Genomic DNA, 18,588 nt, shown 5'->3' on the forward strand with positions numbered 1-18,588 from the left:
TTTTTTAGGCAGAGTCTTGTTCTGTCACCCAGGCTAGAGTGCAGTGCCATGATCTCAGCTCATTGCAACCTCTGCCTCCCACGTTCAAGTGATCCTCCTGTCTCAGCCTCCTGGGTAGCTGGGACTACAGGCGCCTGCCACCATGCCCAGCTAATTTTTGTATTTTTTGTAGAGATGGGGTTTCACCATCTTGGCCAGGCTGGTCTCGAACTCCTGACCTCAAGTGTTCTGCCCACCTCAGCCTCCCAAAGGGCTGGGATTACAAGTGCGAGCCACCTGCACCCGACCAGCTTTGCTTAACTCTTAATCCATCTCCATTGAAGCTAACACAGTACATGATGCAGATTAAACACCAAATAAATGTTGGTTTCATGCAGCATTTGTCAACTTCAACACTATTGCCACTTGGAGCCAGATCACTCTTTGGACAGGTTGGGGTAGGGGCTGGCAGGGGTGCTACCCTGAGTACTGCAGGATGTCCCTGGCCACCAGATACCAGTAACACCTCCCAGCTGTGACCAGCAAAAATATAAGCATTGGCAAATGCCTCTGGGGGCAACATCATGCTGGTTGAGAACCACTGGGCTAAGGAATTAAGATCCACTGAGCTCACGCAAGGAGGCAAGAGCCTCTTGTTTTACCTGGTGTTTATTAGAGGGAAGTTCCTGTCCCCAGTGTCTGGGGTGATGCTTAAAAGGGGCCCTTAAAGAGGCCTCTGTGCTCATGAGTATTCCTAGTTATGGTTTGTCCATACCTCGTTTGGGGTACATTCTCCAAGCCTTGGCCCATCCTCACTTCCTCTTTTCCTCATGCCATATGTCCAACCCATCAGCAAAGCATGTTAATTCCACCTTCCAACTGTACCCAGGATGCGATTGCCTCTCCCACTCTCATGCAGACTTCTCCCATCCCACACCCAGATTTTCACAGGAAGGCTTCAACACAGGAGTCAGAGAGGCCCTGCAAAATCTAAGTAACACTATATCCCTCCTTTGCCTAAAGTCCCCTAATGGTTTCTGAGCTCGCCTGAAAGTGAAAGTCAAAGTCTGGCAATGGCCCCACAGCCTCTCCAAACTCATCATCTATTACTCTTCTTCTTGGACACTAAACAGCAGCCATGATGGCCTTGTTGTCCTTGAACACGTCAAGCTGACCTCAGGGCCTTTGCATTTAGTATTCCCTCGTCTTGGAATCTTTTCTGCTGTTTAACCACGGGCCTTCTCCCTCAGTGCCTTTGCGGCTTTACTCAAACATCGCTTTTTTGTGATCTTCTCCAGCCACCTTCTTTATTGCTGCCATCCCCTCACAGCTTTATTTTTCTCCTTAGCATTGACCACGATCTAACCTGCTGTGTGTTTTCATAAGTGATCTGATGTCATGACCACCTTCACTGCTAGAAAGCGAACTTAGTGAGGCAAAACATTTTTGTATATTTTATTACTCTATCCCAAGTGCCTAGAAAAGTGACTGCACATAGTAGGTGCTCAATAAATATTCATTGAATGAATGACTGACTGTATGCATCAACAGTATGTCTAAGGCTCAGACAGACCCAGCAGGTAAACCCTACTTTTTCTCACCTCCATCACACTACAAGTGGCATGTTTTTAAAATAACATCTATAAAGCATCTTGCTATCTGACCCGAGGCTGGAATTATTCACGGCACACAATGAATCTCCGTCCCAGAGAGAGGCAAGGCCCAGACAGCATCGTCTCTTGCTGCACAGGCTCAGCTGGGCAAAGCATCAATGTAGTGGGAGGGAAGGAGGTATTTCTCAACTCAGGCAAGGACTTCTGGGGAACAACCCCGCCTCCACGTGGATTCTCCCAGATCATTCGCTGGGTGGGCCACCTTCACCCAGAAGTTAGGCATTTTCGTTTTTCATCTCCTTGAATCGTGCAACAGAGCTGTGGTCCTCAGACTACCAGGCAGCAGAATCCTGCAGAGGGCTCCTTCAAACACAGAGTGCTAGACTGCCAACCAAGGCTCCTGGATTCTAGGGCAGGACCTGAGAAGCCGCGTCTCAAACAAGCTCCCAGGGCAAGGTGATGCTGCTGGTCCCGGAGCCCACGTTGAGAACCACCACACCAGGGGAAACTTCACTCAACAGAATCGAACATGGCAATGGCTCCAGGTGGCCTGCAGACTGGGCTGAGGGAGGACTCACAGCACGGCACATAATTTCACTGAGTTCCACCTGCAGTGAGCCTCCAGGTGGGACTCACAAAATCACCATCGCCCGTGGAAAGGGGAAGGTGCCGCTTAGCGTAAGCTGCCTGTGATCTGGCTGGCCTGAGCTGGGGATGCTGAGATAGAGGAAAAGCAGCCTGCTTTGCACAGACCTGCCAGCCTGCTCAAGTGAAGACAGTTTGCTTGTGGACCATGAGTGAGCAGGTGTTACCTCTTGGCTTACCCTGCCAGTCTATCACGACTTGAGCTTTAGGGATCTCACAGCGAATTCAGGGCATTGGTAGGGAGCTCACGAGAGGCTGAGCAGGCACCGATACTCCCAGCTGGGCCCTTGGTGTGGATGCCACTGGAAAACAGCTGGTTTTAGTTTGGCCGCACACTGACAGTTCTCCATTGTGGCTTTCTGGTGCGTGAGGCTAGAGTGAAGAAAGGGAGAGCGTGGCTGTGGACCACCGAAGCTGAGAAATGATGTCCTGTGTCTACACAATGTGCAATGAGATTAGTGTCTGCAAGAATTCTGCCGTTTGATCTGGCAGTGGCCAAGCCAAACCCACAAGGACGTCCCAGTTGGCTCGCAAAGCAGTGGTTCCTTTCTCTCCTGTTTTTCTTTTATTATGTTTTACAGAAGCTCTATTATAATGGCAACAGATCTCATTCCACCACTTGTATTTCATTTCAGGAGCTTGTAAGCACGTTAGGGCTGAGGTTTTCTAGATTTCCACTATTCGGTTGGGAACTAAGTCCTTCCTTCCTCTCAAAGCACATGGCCTTTTTCTCCGTGGGTACTGGATGGATAGGGATGGACAGAGGGCATCATTCCCAAGCTGGATATTCTATGCAGAAGGAGGTGGGCCATGTTCTTGCAAGACCTACGCTGCAGAGAGTGCACTTCTCCCATGGAGGTGTTTGCAAGATAGTCAGGGGCCACAAAGGTAACAGCCCACAAGTTCTAGCCAAAGAGTAGTATTTGACTTATGTAACTTCCCCTTGGACTTGACTTCAAGAGGCACGTGCACTACAGGAAAGCCCATTATGCATAAGCTAAGAGGAGGGACAATTAGAAGAAGCTACTGGGCCAGGGGCCAGGAGATGGGCTAACTCCCTGGCACAGGTGGCCTGGGGCTTCGGAGTCTGGAAGGATGCAGGTGCAGGCAGTGGAGCGTTCAGGAGCTGCATTCCCAGCACGGCTCCTCTGGAGTCGGGGGGCCACACACAACTCTGCAGCATCTCTGCTGTGAGCCCCTCCGTGGCAGAATCTGCATCTCCATGAACTCTACCTCTGCCCCGGCCCCTCAAGCTGGGCTAACACAGCCCAGTGCTGGTTCACGGTGTCCAAAATAAAGCAGAGTGAATCACGCCCATGTTCCTTTTTATGGAGCTGCGCCTGACATTCGTAAAGAGCCCATAGTGAGGCCGGGCATGGTGGTTCATGCTTGTAATCCCAGCATTTTGGGAGGCTGAGGTGGGTGGATCACCTGAGGTAAGGAGTTCGAGACCAGGCTGGACAACATGGTGAAACCCTATCTCTGCTAAAAATATGAAAACTAGCCACTCGGGAGGCTGAGGCAGGAGAATCACTTGAACTCGGGAGGCAGAGGTTGCAGTGAGCCTAGATCGTGCCATTGCATTCCAGCCTGGGTGACAAGAGCAAAACTCTGTCTCAAAAAAAAAAAAACAAAAACAAAAAAAACAAAACCACAGTGAGTCAGCAAAGCCTGCGGATTGGATCCCAGGCAGCCCAGTGTCTGCCCCAAGGCCGCCTCCAACCTCTGGCTGAGATGAGTCTTAGCTCCACTGACAACCTTTCAGCTTTCTTTTCCCCCAGTCCCCTTCAGGAAGCCCGTTGGATTCTTAATAGCAGGACACTGACTCACCACTTGCATTTCAGCTCTTTCAGGTCACTGAGCTTGAGCAGTCCCCTAGGGAACCTCTGACCTGACACGCCACCAGCCAGGCTGAGTTCCAGCAGTAGCACTGAACTGACCCCCCAGAGCACACTGGTTTGGAGATCTAAAAAGTACAATGGGCCACCAGTCACTGATCAGTGCAGCATCCCTGGAAGCCAGGTGTGGGGGTCGGTTTCCTGGGTCAATTTGGCCAGGCTGTAGCACCCAGTGACTTAATCAAACGCTAACTGAGGTGGTACTGGGAAGGCATTTTGCTCGGGTAACTCAGTCAGTTGAACTTGACTAAAGGAGATTATGTTGGATGATGTGAGTGGGCCTCATCTATCAGCTGAAGGCCTTAAGAACAAAGCCTGTGGTTTCCAGAGAAGAAGAAATTCTGCCTGAAGACCGTAACACAGAAATCCTGCCTAGTTTCCAGCCTGCCAGCCTCCCCTGCAGATCTCAGACCTGCCCACTCCCACAACTGCATTAGTCAATTCCTTCCAATAAATATCTTAAAATATTAAATATCCTATAGGTTCTATTTCTCTAGAGAATCCCAACTGATACACCAGGCCAGCACCCAGACACAATGCCAGGAGACACACTGAGCTCTGGGGGAGACGGGCATGAGCTCTGTATCTTTCTCTTCTACAAAGAGGATTAGTGTCAGCCACTCCTCTCCCTCCCCCTGGAACATCTTTGGGGGTGGGGCACGATGACACTTGGTGACTGGTTGACATCTGTACACTGCCAGATGCCTCAAAGCTGAGGCGGCCTCTGCAGCCAGCATTCCTCCCCTGCCTATTTCAACCCAGCTGCCCTTTTCCTCAGAGGAGGCACGTAGGCCTGGACTGAAAGCAGATGGGGTCCACCTTGCTCTCTTCATGAATCCACCAGAGGACCTGGAGGATGAAGAGGATGACATGATGGTCTTCACTCAGTATTCACCCATCAAAACACATCACCGATGCTTCAAGAGCTGGAACAGCATTGAAAGTTTATGACGGGAGCAATGAGAAGTCTGTGAGCCCCGAGAGAGGAAGCTCTTAAAGTTCCCATCGTCTCCTTGAAAGAAAATGTCCAGGCCAGGTGCGGTGGCTCACACCTGTAATCCCAGCAATCTGAGAGGCCGAGGCGGGTGGATGGAGTTCGAGACCAGCCTGGCCAACATGGTGAAACCCCGTCTGTACTAAAAATACAAAATTCAGCCAGGCATGGTGGTGCATGCCTATAATCACAGCTACTCAGGAAGCTGAGGCAGGGGAGTCCCTTGAACCCGGCGGGTGGAGGTTGCAGTGAGCTGAGATCGTGCCACTTCCCTCCAACCTGGGTAAAAAAGAGCAAAACTCCAACCAAAAGAAAAAAAAAAAGAAAATGTCCAGTTCCCCTGAAAAAGATCTCCCAGAAAGAGACCCTCAGTTCAGCACCAGCCTTTCACTTGCCTGACAGAATAACCACCCAGGAGCTTTCCCCAGTCTGCTGTGCTGAGGGCCCTGGGAGAAATGCCCTGGTGTCTTTCTTATGGACTGAAGCCCCTGGTGAAGCCCCTGGTGTCTTTTTTTCTTACGGACTGAAGCCCCTTGCCTGTGGCTCAGGGTTGCCCCAAACTCCCAACCTGCACCCTTGGGTCACAACATAGGCTGGAAAAGCAGCCCCATGCCTGGCCAGGCGGGAGAGGAGACAGCAGCTACCAAGCGGAATCACAGGCCCACGCTAAGGAAAACAGTGTTTGCACTTCTCCCACAAACAGAATGCTTATTTTATTTTAAATTCGGGAATAACACAGTGAGAACAGCAGAAACTTTCATTTCTGGAGCACTGTTCTCGCCTCCTCACTCAGTCTCCCTTTGGAGGCTTGCTGAATCCAGACTGGCCCCAGGCCAGACTCTCAAACAAGGGCCAGGACATGGCTCACTCTGCCTGTTGTCCATCGGAAATCATCTCAGTGCCCCTTTGTCTGAGGTGTTTCCTTCCTCTCTCTCCGCTTTCCAACATCCCCCACCTCCCTGCAGGTGAATTGCCCATAGGTAGAAATTAGCCTCTGCGGAAGAAAAGCTTTAGAAATATGTCCCAGTCTTAGTGTCTCTGCCGTGATCACGCTGGCGTATATGGGATCATATGACTCCACCCAAAACAGAATTCATTCAGTGTTCCCAGGCTGTGTTCCACCAACTGATCTCCTGCATAAACACTGCTGCATTCTTTAGTACATGATTACCCTGCATTCTTCTGTGTTTCAGAAATATATACAGTTAATGATCAGCAGAAACACTGTATCAAACGTATAGGATTTATGGATAAAAAATACTTAGATGTAATCATTAACTTCTCACAACTTTGGTGCCCTGGACCCATCACTGCATTTTCTACCCATGTCCTTCCATAACTCCTGGAAGGAATCTCTTGATGAGATCCAAGATGGGCCTGCCTCGAGCTCTACTTAAAGGACCAGTGTGGTGGCAATATTCAGCATCAGAGCCAGTGCCCTTTCAGGAAGCTAGATGCACAGACGTGAACTGACTTCTCGGAGTGCAGGAGCGTTCTGGCATCTCCCATCTCCCCATCTGGCACGTCCAGCCTTGCTGTTGACATTCCCTCTAGGACACTGTGACTTGGCACCTTCATTAACACCACACTAGGAATTGACGCAACCGTTTCCAGACTTATAAACTATGACGCTTATAATAAACCTTTTTAGCGTTCAAACATGTATGTAACAAAAAGGCCCCATTACAGCTTCAACCGAGTGGAAAATGCTCAGGGTGTGGAGTCAAACGCTCCTGGTTTAAATCCAAATTCTGATTCCATTTAAGTGGTGATTTGGGGTCAGATTGGAAATGCCTGATCACAGGTTTCTTCATCCATCAAATAGGGTCAAGTGTGCTTCATCAGGGGCTGCTTGGAGGACTGAGGGGCTATTGGATATAAAAGAGCTTTGTACACAGTAAAGTGTCTGAAAATGTGAGCTGTTCTTATGATCGGATGGTAGATTATGCAACATTTAAAAGAAATAATCTGTTCTTTATCCTAAGATTTGATATTCTTTTTCCTGAATACATATGGGGTATTAGGTAATAATTAAAATTAATTTTACTTTTCAAAACTACACATAATTCAATGCTTTTTGAGGGCCAGGGACAGTTCTGCATTTGGTAATACATTTTACATGACAGTCACATGTTCGTGACAAACTCAGGGAAGCTAATAATTACGGGAGACACCGGAGCGGGCTTTGCCTGTAAGCTAAGAGGAGAAAATAAAATAGCAGGCATTAAGAGAAGAGGACCGCAGGGATCGGAGGGTGGGGTGAGGGTGGAGGGCAGATAATGGAGATCCACTAGCAAATTCAAATGGCTTGGACATACGCTGCACCGCCTGGCCACTAGCTGACACTCTCCCTTTGTGAAAACGTAAGACAGCATTATTTTACAGGCAATCAAACCTCAGATGAATTCCACCATATGTGGGCAAGGCTCCCCTCCCACAGAGCCCTCGTGCCTGGGAAATAGAATTGAACACATCTTCAAAGAGAGTTCTTGGTAAATATACTACTGATTTTACAAACTCCATCCTCTACACAAACCACTGGAGAACACATTTTCCCAGCACTGCCCAACGTCACCGTTCAATGGCTTTTCTTTCTTCCTTCTTTTTTTTCTTATTTTTTTGTTAGCCAGAGTCTTGCTCTGTCGCCCAGGCTGGAATGCAGTGGCATGATCCCGGCTCACTGCAACCTCTGCCTCCTGGATTCAAGCGATCCTCCTGCCTCAGGCTCCCGAGTAGCTGAGACTACTGACACAGTGGCCTTGTTTTCTAAGTCAATCTTTGGAGAAGCATGACTCACTTCCACCTTGTCTTTCTAAAGGATAGGAAAATGGGAGGTCGGGGAGAGAAAGGGGCGGAAGTTTCCTTACCTTGAGCCATTCACCTGGCTAGGGTTACATTCCATTTTGATGGTGACCCTGGCTGGGGGTTGAGACAGCCAGTCCTGCTGAGGGACGCGTGGGCTCATCTTGGAAGTCTGTCCATAGTCGCTGGAGGAGGACGCGGTCATCTCCGTCTTAGCCAGGTGTGGCGTTCCGTAGGCACACTCAAACAACGACTGGTCCTCACTCACAACTGATAAGGCTTCCTGAATGCCCAAAGAAACACATAATTGAAGACACTCTAACAGACAGTCACGTTTCAAAAAGTTGTTGATTTCAGAGTCCTTTCTAACTGGGACCACATTTTAGATAGTTTTTACAGTCTCCATTTCTACCTTTCAGAAGAAAAAAGTAGCTTGTTTTTCTTTCCTCCAGACAATAAGAGTTAGAAATGCCAGCCTAGAAAAACTTTTATGCAGGTCTCGAAGCATCCCAGGCTTGACTGCGGCAGGGCAGCAGAATATCCACTTTAATCTCAACTTAAGGAAGTTGAATTTCAAAGGTCTTAGAAGACACCCAATTGCATGTGTCATTATTTGACAAATGCAATCTATAATTCAAGCAGACAGGGTACAGAGCGGTCATGAAGATTAAAAAAAGAAATCTGAAGGCCAACACCTAAGCATCTGGCAAAATTGCCACATTCCCGGGGATTCTGAGGAAGAGGGACTTAGAGGAAGACAGAGGGATCAATGGAGCACCAAAGGGCAACCAACCAAAGATACAAACGTTTCCACTCTAAGTTATTAGCTGAAGTAGAGTTTCAAGTGGTGATTCCATGATGGTGAACATCTGGATGATAAATGAACCAAAAAAAAAAAAAAAAAATGCTGTGAAGTATCCAGATGCTTCCAAACACCACGATGTTTAAAATATCTGGATCACTGACAAGCTCTTTTTTCCCCTTACTTTCGATTAATATCTTCGCTCTTTTGCATGACTTGGTGAGAAGAAACAGCCATTTGTCATTGCTGGATCAATCATTTTTCACGGTTTTAAGTCAAACAAGTAGTTAGCCAATGGCTATGTTTATATTCTACAGCCAAGTTTGGGAAATTTCAACGACTTAAATGTGCCTTCTGCTGCAATCACACAGAGCTGCTGTGATACAATCCCATTTTGGTTCTTATAACAGACAAAAAAAAATCCATATGAATGCTCATTTTTATATTAGTCTTTTGGCATCTTCAGTGTTGACATCAACTAGTGAGAAGCAAAGGCTAGTTGGGCCATACATTTTTATTTAAAAAAAAAAAAAAAGAAAAAAGACCTTTGGGGCCAGAGCAGGGGAAGCAGGGGAGTGTGGGCTTTGCAGACCCTTCCAGTCCAAACTTCTCATCTCCAAATGAGAAATCTGAGACCCAGAAAGGTCCAGAGCTAATCTTGAATGAGCTGGCCATGATCAACTAGGGGATTAGTGACGGGAATGACTTGTGAATTACCATCTGCCTTCTCCTTGCCCCCACAGCCCTATGATGCCCTTTGTGACATGTTTTTTCATTTGGGACATGTGTTTAAATTAGCACTCTCTTCCCCTTCTTTGAATTGGCCTTTAAATAAATAAGGTGCTTCCCATCAGTGATCGCATCCTAGAAGCAGCCCTGCTGAGATGGAGAGCTCCCTCCCCACCCAGAAGGATCAGAATCTTTAGGAAACAATTACCCCAACCCCACATCTACTCTGTCACTCGATCCTCCACCTGCCCCAGGACCAAGTATTTTCCTTAGCATCCCAAGTGCACAAAATTCTTTGCTAGACGCACTGCACTGAGAATCAGCAAGGAGGAAGAATCAAAAGAAACTCGAACCTCTGTCTCTTAAAGTGGTGGTCAGGTGTCTGTGCATATGCAAAAGTGCCTTTCCTGGACTCCATTAGAACCTGCAGAATTACAGCTCTGTGACACCCTGGGAAAGACTAAGCCTGGTGTTCCAAGAGTGATGCAAAATGTACCAAAAAGTCAGTTATGCCAGACAGAGAACCAGAATCAGGCATGAGGGAAAAAAATCATCTTGAATAGATAGCAAAATCAAACTCACCAACAATCAAAAATAATACGAGACAGTGACACAGAGGTTGACAGTACAGAAACGGCATCCCAGATGTTAGGGAACCTGAAATTCATGGCTTTCTCTTCCAGTCACAATTGAGTGGCCAAATCAAGGAGTCTAAACACATAGATGTGGGTTTCAAAGTAAAATCAGCACCATAGACTTAGTGTAGTCATGCTAATTCAGACAAAAATTAGACCCTCTTAAAAATTTTTGCAAAACAGATACTCCCTTCCCATGGTGGCACTGGGTAGTGTGTTTTACAGGCTCAGAACAGGAAACAGAGCTGATGGCTGCTGCCTCTCTCCTTCCTGGGCCTGAGCCTCAACCAAGGCTCGCAGGGGAATAACACACTATGTAATGTTAGCTTTGGCTCACCCATGATGAGAAACATGAACGAATGTGTGATTTATATCAGAAATTGGCAAAAACAGGTTATATATATAAGAAACAGGCTAAATTTAAAATTACAAACTAAAAAGAAAACAGCTGCAACAACAACAAACAAGCAATAACTTTAAAGTATTAGTATCTCTCCAAGATAAAGTAAGATACTCTTGCAAACAAAGCCAACAGCTACATAAATGTAGCGTAAGATTGAATAAGAAAAAAAATACCAAAATATTAGAACTCAAATGAAGTTTAAGTGTGTGTTTGTAGGGGAAGGAATCCATTCTCACATCTGGCAAAGCATTATTTCAGCACATGGTTTTCTAAAGAAAGAAATCAAAGTTAATTGAGATCGATTTAGGAAGGAAAAAATCCCTTAGAAATGCTAGAGATACGGGAGGCACGCCTTCTTTCTTTGCATCTTAAAATTCTTCTCACAGTTAATATTGCACCAAAATGAGAAAGGGAATATAATTCAGAATATTGTAAGCAAACCCTCAGTTGCTTTTGCTCATTAGAAGGGAAAAACTTTGAAAATAAGGAAGCTTCAGGGTAAACATTTCAAAAGGGGTGAAATACTCTCCACATTTTGAAAAGACAGAGCAACCCAAACTATGCCCCCAAATGATTCCAAATGAAACAAAGACCGTTGAACACCTAGAATGAAGTACAGCTCAGGAAAAGGAAACAAATGAATGAAGAAAACCTCTCTCACACACACATTCGGGGAGTAAGAAGCAGCTGAGGGTAGTGTTCACAGACCCACTTCCACAAGAGTGGTCACTAACGTTAAGTGCTGTTCTTCGAAAGCAAACCAAGCCACAGCCCCGCCACATCTTTGTCCTCCCATTTGACTTGGCTGTTGGCAGGTTTCATCATCCCTTTGGTTAAAGCTTGAATGGACACAGGCTGCTGCATAGGACCCTCCCTGCCTGGCACCCCTGTGACTTCAAAGGGGAGACAGGATCTAGCCCAGGAGGATTAAAACCAGAAAAAGAGTGCTGAACACAAGCTGCTAACCAGGACCACATGAGTTCCTTAACTCCAGCTCTAGGAGAGACTTCCTGGCCTTGACTGACATGTCCCTTCTTCCCTGCAGCCTGGCTCCTCCTCTTTATAGCTAGGAGATCTCACCTACCTGCTTACCTGCCTGCCTACCTGCCGGCGGGGGTAGGCTGCTGCCTTAGTTAACATGTATAGATTGTTATTGCAGAAACTCTGGCCAGCCACAGGGCTTGGAATCTGCTTTGGTGGCTTTCTAACAGAGAATATTTTAAACATCAAAATCTGGCAGATACGTGGCATAATAATTTCATATGCCTACTTCTACATTACCATAAAAAGACCTGAACTTTAGATTGGTGTTTGCCAATGTGTGGGGTGTTTTTTTCTGTAGCTCCAGGAAAGTTGGGATATTCCCATCAGGCAAATGGCAGGCTACCAAGGCCATTTTTAAAGAACTTATGAGAAACACATAATTCTAAGCAAATTACCCCCAAACAAAAGGTACCGCTGTGTTGGTACTACAGTGTTTATTATTTCATTTCAATACAGAATATACCAATAACATATGAGGACCATTCCTTTGGATTGGGGTCATGGGATAAATTCCAGAAATGAGGGGAGGTCCCACCAGGTGGTATTTCATATTATAACACTAAAATGTGCATTTATTTTCAAGTAACTAGAGTATAAAAAAGGATCCAAACTACTTAGATTAAAACACTAAGAAAGAAAGCTAACAAAATTGAAAGCATACTGACATTTTCAGCAAAATATTTCAGGAATCCTGAGGCCTTTCTATAACAGATGAATATTTTGCAAGATGCATATTTCTCAACCAAAGTATTAGAAAATAAGGGCCCAAATTGATTCTAATTTGTGATCCCTATAGCTCATAAAAATATTACATTGTTAATACAGAGAATCCATCATACTTAAACTCTTGAAAATCTCAAAGTGTTGAAACTGAGAAAATCTTAAAGAATGGTCAACTGAATTTCACCTCTGGAGTAAACAAAGGTATTCAGGGAAATGGTCCTTTCATGGTTTTCAAAAATTAGGAAGATGGCCAGAATTAGACCTCCAGAGAATTGGATAATCAAATTCATCTTCAATGTTTCCAAGTCTTCTATGTGATAATTATTTTATAATTATGAAAAACAAATGGAACAACTAAGTGGAACAAGAATTTTATGATCATGATCATGCTTAAAAAAAAAAAATCTTGGGTGGGCCATGGTGGCTCACTGCCATAATCCAAGCACTTTGAGAGGCCAAGGTGGGTGGATCACGAGGTCAGGAGATCGAGACCATCCTGGTTAACATGGTAAAACCCTGTCTCTACTAAAAATACAAAAAAAAAAAAAAAAAATTAGCCGGGCATGGTGGCAGGTGCCTGTAGTCCCAGCTATTCGGGAGGGTGAGGCAGGAGAATTGCTTGAACTGGAGAAGTGGAGGCTGCAGTGAGCCGGGATCACATCACTGCACTCCAGGCAGGGTGACAGGGTGAGACTCCGTCTCAAAAATAAATAAATAAATAAAATAAAAACTAAAACAATCTGAAAGAAGTCCTTGCTGCTATCACAATACAGTGTGGAGATCATTCATTTAGGGAGCCAATATCATCTTAAATCAATAGCCTGCTTTTTCTGTCAGTTTTAATCTCATTTCAATCCAATACAAAATCCTTCCTTAAATTTCTCTTGCATATAAACAAGCAGAATTTGGTACATCACTTAACTCTCTATACTGCCATGTATAAGATATCTTTTAACCACTTTCATAAATCGCTTACCCACCAAATAAACCAGGTTACCTTGTTAAGCACTTTGCACGCAATATCCTCTTAAATTCAATTTTGTTGATTATAAGATATACTACTTTTCACATTTTATCAACTCTGAAATATGAAAATGAAAGGCCTACCCTAGGTATTAGGCAGCATTTCTTCTTCTCTGATGGCAGATAAAAAATGGGACATTGCATAACCAATGATGTCTTACATTTTATGAAAAATGATCATTTAATCCTTACAACTGTCCTATAAGGTCAGCTGTGATTCTTGCCCACCCATCAGAAAGTGGGATTAGAGAAGTAACATCAACAGTGAGGACGAGGTAGAAACAGGGTTTGTGTCTCTGAATGGAATCATTCCCCAGGGCTGTACACTGGCCACTACCTGGGTGTTACTGGAAGGAAGAAGTTGGATTAAGGAAAGTCACATGGTGGAGTGTTTTGGTGCCTGCTCTTGCCATGAGAGATGGAAACACCTAGATAGAGACAGAGAGAGAAAGGCTGGTAGAGGCAAGAGACAGAAGAAGGACGAAGGGATAAATGTCCAGAATCCCTGGATCTAGGATGGAACAAAGGATCTGGACCGTAAATGGAGAGTGTTGGAAACCAGTAAGGACTTCTCTAGGCATACCACTCTCTTCTATGAGCCTAGGGATGTGTAGCAATGGACCCCGCATCCAGTTAATTATTTCTTTTGCAATGGCTTAAATCAACAACCCTGTTCTTTTCTTTGATGAATCAGATTATTCAGACACAAAGACACGACCAGGTGTTGGGATGTGTTCACTGCAGGTGGATGCCTGCCTTCTCTTAATGAGTACTATGCAGGAAAACTAAGACAGGTAGGAGAACCATTTATAAATATGCTGGAGCCTGTGCCACTTTGGGTGGCCTTTAATGGATGTCTGCAGACCTAAGGATACTGGAAAACTATTTATTAGGCTGTCGCAGGCTCTATTGTTTAGAGTTTCTCTTTAAGGCAGCATACATACAGTAGATGCTTCTAAAAGGTGTAGTATCTAATTGTATTTGCAGGAGGAAAAAGCAACACAAACAAAATAGGCAATGCACTTAGAAAAAGCTCTGCTCTCCCACCATAAGCCCGACGAAGATACGGCAGTCCTTCAGGAGGTTTTATTCTAAATGTGTGCACTTTTGCCATTCTGATGCCACCAGTATCTCATTAAGAAAGAATCTTCATCTGACCAGTGTGTCTTTTATTTACAACACACAAAAAAGCCAAACGTGGTAAGCGAAAGAAGCTTCGCCAAACTGGGGGTGATCATTTTTGCCCCTTCTTGATATGATTTTCTTTTTTTCTTAATTCTTCAGAGAAGGAAGCGTTAACATCTTATATTAAATGCAGTATCTAGCTTCGTGTTCACGTTTTTCTAATTTAACACATTGCTATTTTAGTCCTTCAAAAATATAAAAATATTCTTGGATTAACCTCAAAGGAAAAATGTATGTAGGCAAATGAAGTCCTTCTAAAGAGAGTATTTCTCCAATCTGGTATCACTTCAGTGTCAAACAATTTCACCACTCACAACGCTCATTCAGTGCTAAGAAAATGAGACCCAGAACTAGTGTCCAGATACATTTGCACATACATATATACAAACACACACGCATACATATGTACACATATACATGCGTGTGTGCATGCAAATACATACATACACAAATACATATATACATACACACACATATACAGATACGTATATGCATATATACAAATGCATATATAAGTGTATGCATATACGCTAATAGATGCCTATACAAATACATGCATATATACAATACATAATGTATATACAAATACATCATACATACATATATATATTACTAAATACATATTAAGATAATAAGGAGAGATGAAAATCTTTATCCTTATTATCTTTACTAATAGAACGCTTTAGAGGACTTTCAGACATTTTTTATCTTTAATCATATCCACTAGGGCAAATGCTGCCTAAAAGACACAGAGAACCTGGCTTCTTCCCATTTCACCTCTGCTCCTTCCTCTCTTATCCTAGACGGTGCTTTCCCCTACGCAACGCTCAGCACATCCCTTCAGAACAGACTTAGCTGGGGATCCATCCCCTCCATGCTCTTCAGCCGATTTTCCCTGCTCTGGACTCACTGGGTTTCTCAGGGCTCTGAGAAGGCCTGGCTGGTGCCAGCAATTCTTTTTGCCCACAGACTTCTCCCCTCGCCTTGCCTCGCCTTTATTAAAATATAAGCATTTTCAAGGCTGGCTCCTCTGTATGTCCGCTCCTAGAAATAAGACAATTTCTTAACCTCAGATGTTTGTTGGTGTTCATAATAACCCTAGCACTAAGTTATCAGGTGACATTACTGGTATCTTAGTCCCATCATAATGCTATAAATGGGGTCCACAAACTTCTATTACATCCAAATGAAGAGACATGTTTTTGTGAGATGAATGGGTTGTGTAGCCAATGGCCAGGAGTTCCAGGGAGTTTGGAAAATAATTGCCATTGGCAATATGTCTGCAGTCATATTACCAGAGAGTACATTATTGCAGAGTTTCACCTTAAATCCACATAGGCTTAAAGAGAGACTTCTTAGAGCTAAGCAACCTATGAGCAGAATAAGACTTACTGGAAAATGAACGTTTGCAAAAGAAGGAGGGAGCATTCAATCTGGAAATTAGAAACTCTAGAAATATTGTGAAAGATTGGAGCATTGTAGAAAAATGTGAAAGAAAGAATAGTTATGTCCACATAATGAAAACTAGATTTAAATGAGCCTTGGGAGATTAAGAATTTCAACCAACGTAATTTAAAAACAACTCTTTGTTTTCTCAGTGCCATGCAGAATAAACCCTGAATGCATTTGAAAGGCCAATGAACTGGGACTCTTCGCCCTGGCAAATGTCATTGAACTGTTTAACAAACAATGTGCCTGTGATGTTAATAGCTTCTTATTTTCTTCTTTAAAGAATCGCTTTTTTGGCTGGGCGCAGTGGCTCACTCACTCCAGTAATCCCAACATTTTGGCAGGCCAAGGCAGGTGGATCACCTGAGGTCAGAAGTTGAGAGCAGCCTGGCTAACGTGATGAAACCCTGTCTCTACTAAAAATACAAAAAGTTAGCTGGGTGTGGTGGTGCACACCTGCAATCTCAGCTACTCAGGAGGCTGAGGCAAGAGAATCGCTTGAACCCGGGACGGGGAGGTTGCAGTGAGCTGACATCGTGCCATGGCACTCCAGCCTGGGCAACAAAACTCCATCTCAAAAAAAAAAGAAGAAGAAGAATCACTTTTTCTTCCCAGTCGGCTTCTTTCCTTCTTTGGAGATAAGCAAAAAGTCTAAAAACATCTGTGGAAACCTCCTGTTTGTATGTTTTACGTGGGTGCAAAAAATGCACTCACTATTCGTTTAGGTTCTTCTAAGAGGGCTGGTTCTACTCTTGACACTCAAAACTTTTTATTTCTCTAATCACTGTCATCATATATTACTCATGAATATTCATCAAAACCCTTTTCCTTCTTTTTTCTCTAGTTTTAAATAATTTATTTGAGATAAAAAGAACTTTTTCTTTCCTTTTTTTTAATCACTCAGTGGAGGATGAACATGAAGCTACACCAATGGGTAGGAGACCGTCTGGTAGAGCACTGGAGCCAGGGATGGGGATCTGAAGATGGAAGATGTGAGTTTCAAACTGGGCTCTGCCCTTGCTCTGGGAATCACCTGGGTAAATCCTTTAACCCTTTCCTGCCCCAAGGGTGAGCTGACAGCTTGCCAGAAACGCAGATTCTGAGTCTCCAGCCCTGCTGAATCAGAATCCGCTTTGAAACAACTTCCCCAGGTGAGCTGGGTGCCTGCTCACTTCAAAAAATACTGCAATATCCTTTTTGGACTCTCAATTTCTTCAACTATAAAGGTGGTACTGATGGCAACCAGCTGCCAAGCAGTTCTCTCCCAGGGCAGTTAAATGGGCCAAATAAGCTTGTATGTGTAACAGGTTTCATAAATCTTAATACTGTATTTAAATTATCATCACATGACAGAAAGGTGATGTGACTGACTCCAGACCTCCACATGTGAACCATCAGAATCACCCATCTCTAGTCATACTATTCTAACAAGCCAGATGCAAGGAAAATCACAGTCTCGTGTGCAAATTATCACTTATTTTTTGTAAGTACTGGATTTTCAAACCATGTATCTACCTAACAGAGAGGAAGAGAGATCTAGCATCTTTTATTTCAAGAGCACATCTGCCACTTTGATTTAGCCTTTTTGGTCCCTGGTCCAGTTTTTTTGTGGGGTTTCCATTCAAATTCTACATTAGTTTGTTTAATGTCAATTAACTCAAAGCTTTGTACAGGAAGGAATGAATTTTGGTATGCCCCGCAGCGTGCTGCTGGTATTCTCTACACAACAAGACAATAAATGAATGAATACACCAGGGTCTTGTAACATAATGTTCTTTTTTTTTTTAACCTAGAATAGCACAAGGCAGATAGTTGATAGCCCTCAAACTTCTGAAGAAAAGGTTTTTCTTCTGGGATGTGGAATTCATAATGCTCATTACGGTAACTTTCCCTAAAACTCGTTGAAGTTTTCATAAACTTCTATGAGGAAGTGTGTGTGTGTGTGTGTTTTTTTTTTTTTTTTGAGACAGAGTCTCGCTCTGTCGCCCAGGCTGGAGTGCAGTGGCCGGATCTCAGCTCACTGCAAGCTCTACCTCCCGGGTTCATGCCATTCTCCTGCCTCAGTCTCCCGAGTAGCTGGGATTACAGGCGCCCACCACCTCGCCCGGCTAGTTTTTTGTATTTTTTTAGTAGAGACGGGGTTTCACCGTGTTCGCCAGGATGGTCTCGATCTTCTGACCTTGTGATCCGCCCGTCTCGGCCTCCCAAGGTGCTGGGATTACAGGCGTGAGCCACCGCGCCCGGCCCTGAGGAAGTGTTTTTATGGCAGTCTGGCTAAGAAGTTCACACCATCTTTCTGCCCCCCTGATTTTTGAAACGTACAAGCCCACGTTGAAACTCAGGTGATTCAGGGCTTGAGAAACACAAAGGCCAAGCTAAGGAGTAGCAAAGTTGCTTGCACTTTTTTTGCTACTGGTGCGGTCCTTCTCTGAACACCAGGGGAGGGACGGTGCCTCCTCTCACTCCTCTTCCGAAGGAGCTCCGTGAACACTCGGCAGTTTTATGCTTGGCCCTTTCAAAACACACAAAGGCTAAAAATACAGCATGCTACGCCTCTGGAATGTGTCTCATCTGTGAATCTCTGACACATGGATTCATTGTTTTCCATAAAATTCCAGGAATTTTATTCATGAGAAAATTCTGGCACAATGGAAAACCCTGGCA

At 44.5% G+C, this 18,588-nt stretch overlaps 1 protein-coding gene across 5 annotated transcripts in view; it reads right to left on the minus strand.

Moving 5' to 3' along the window:
• Positions 1–18,588, minus strand: part of ERG (v-ets avian erythroblastosis virus E26 oncogene homolog) — a 212,000-nt gene that overhangs the window by 64,274 nt on the left and 129,138 nt on the right. For 3 of the 5 annotated variants that reach the window (XM_011954030.1, XM_011954027.1, XM_011954028.1), the window contains one exon: positions 7,997–8,214. The exons of the other annotated variants lie outside the window; for them this stretch is intronic. In XM_011954030.1, coding sequence (XP_011809420.1) covers positions 7,997–8,214 — 218 coding nt within the window. The remainder of the gene's footprint in view (positions 1–7,996; positions 8,215–18,588) is intronic. 5 annotated transcript variants of the gene reach the window in all.

The sequence above is a fragment of the Colobus angolensis genome, unplaced genomic scaffold, assembly GCF_000951035.1.
Source record: "Colobus angolensis palliatus isolate OR3802 unplaced genomic scaffold, Cang.pa_1.0 Scaffold38, whole genome shotgun sequence".
NCBI lineage: Eukaryota > Metazoa > Chordata > Mammalia > Primates > Cercopithecidae > Colobus > Colobus angolensis.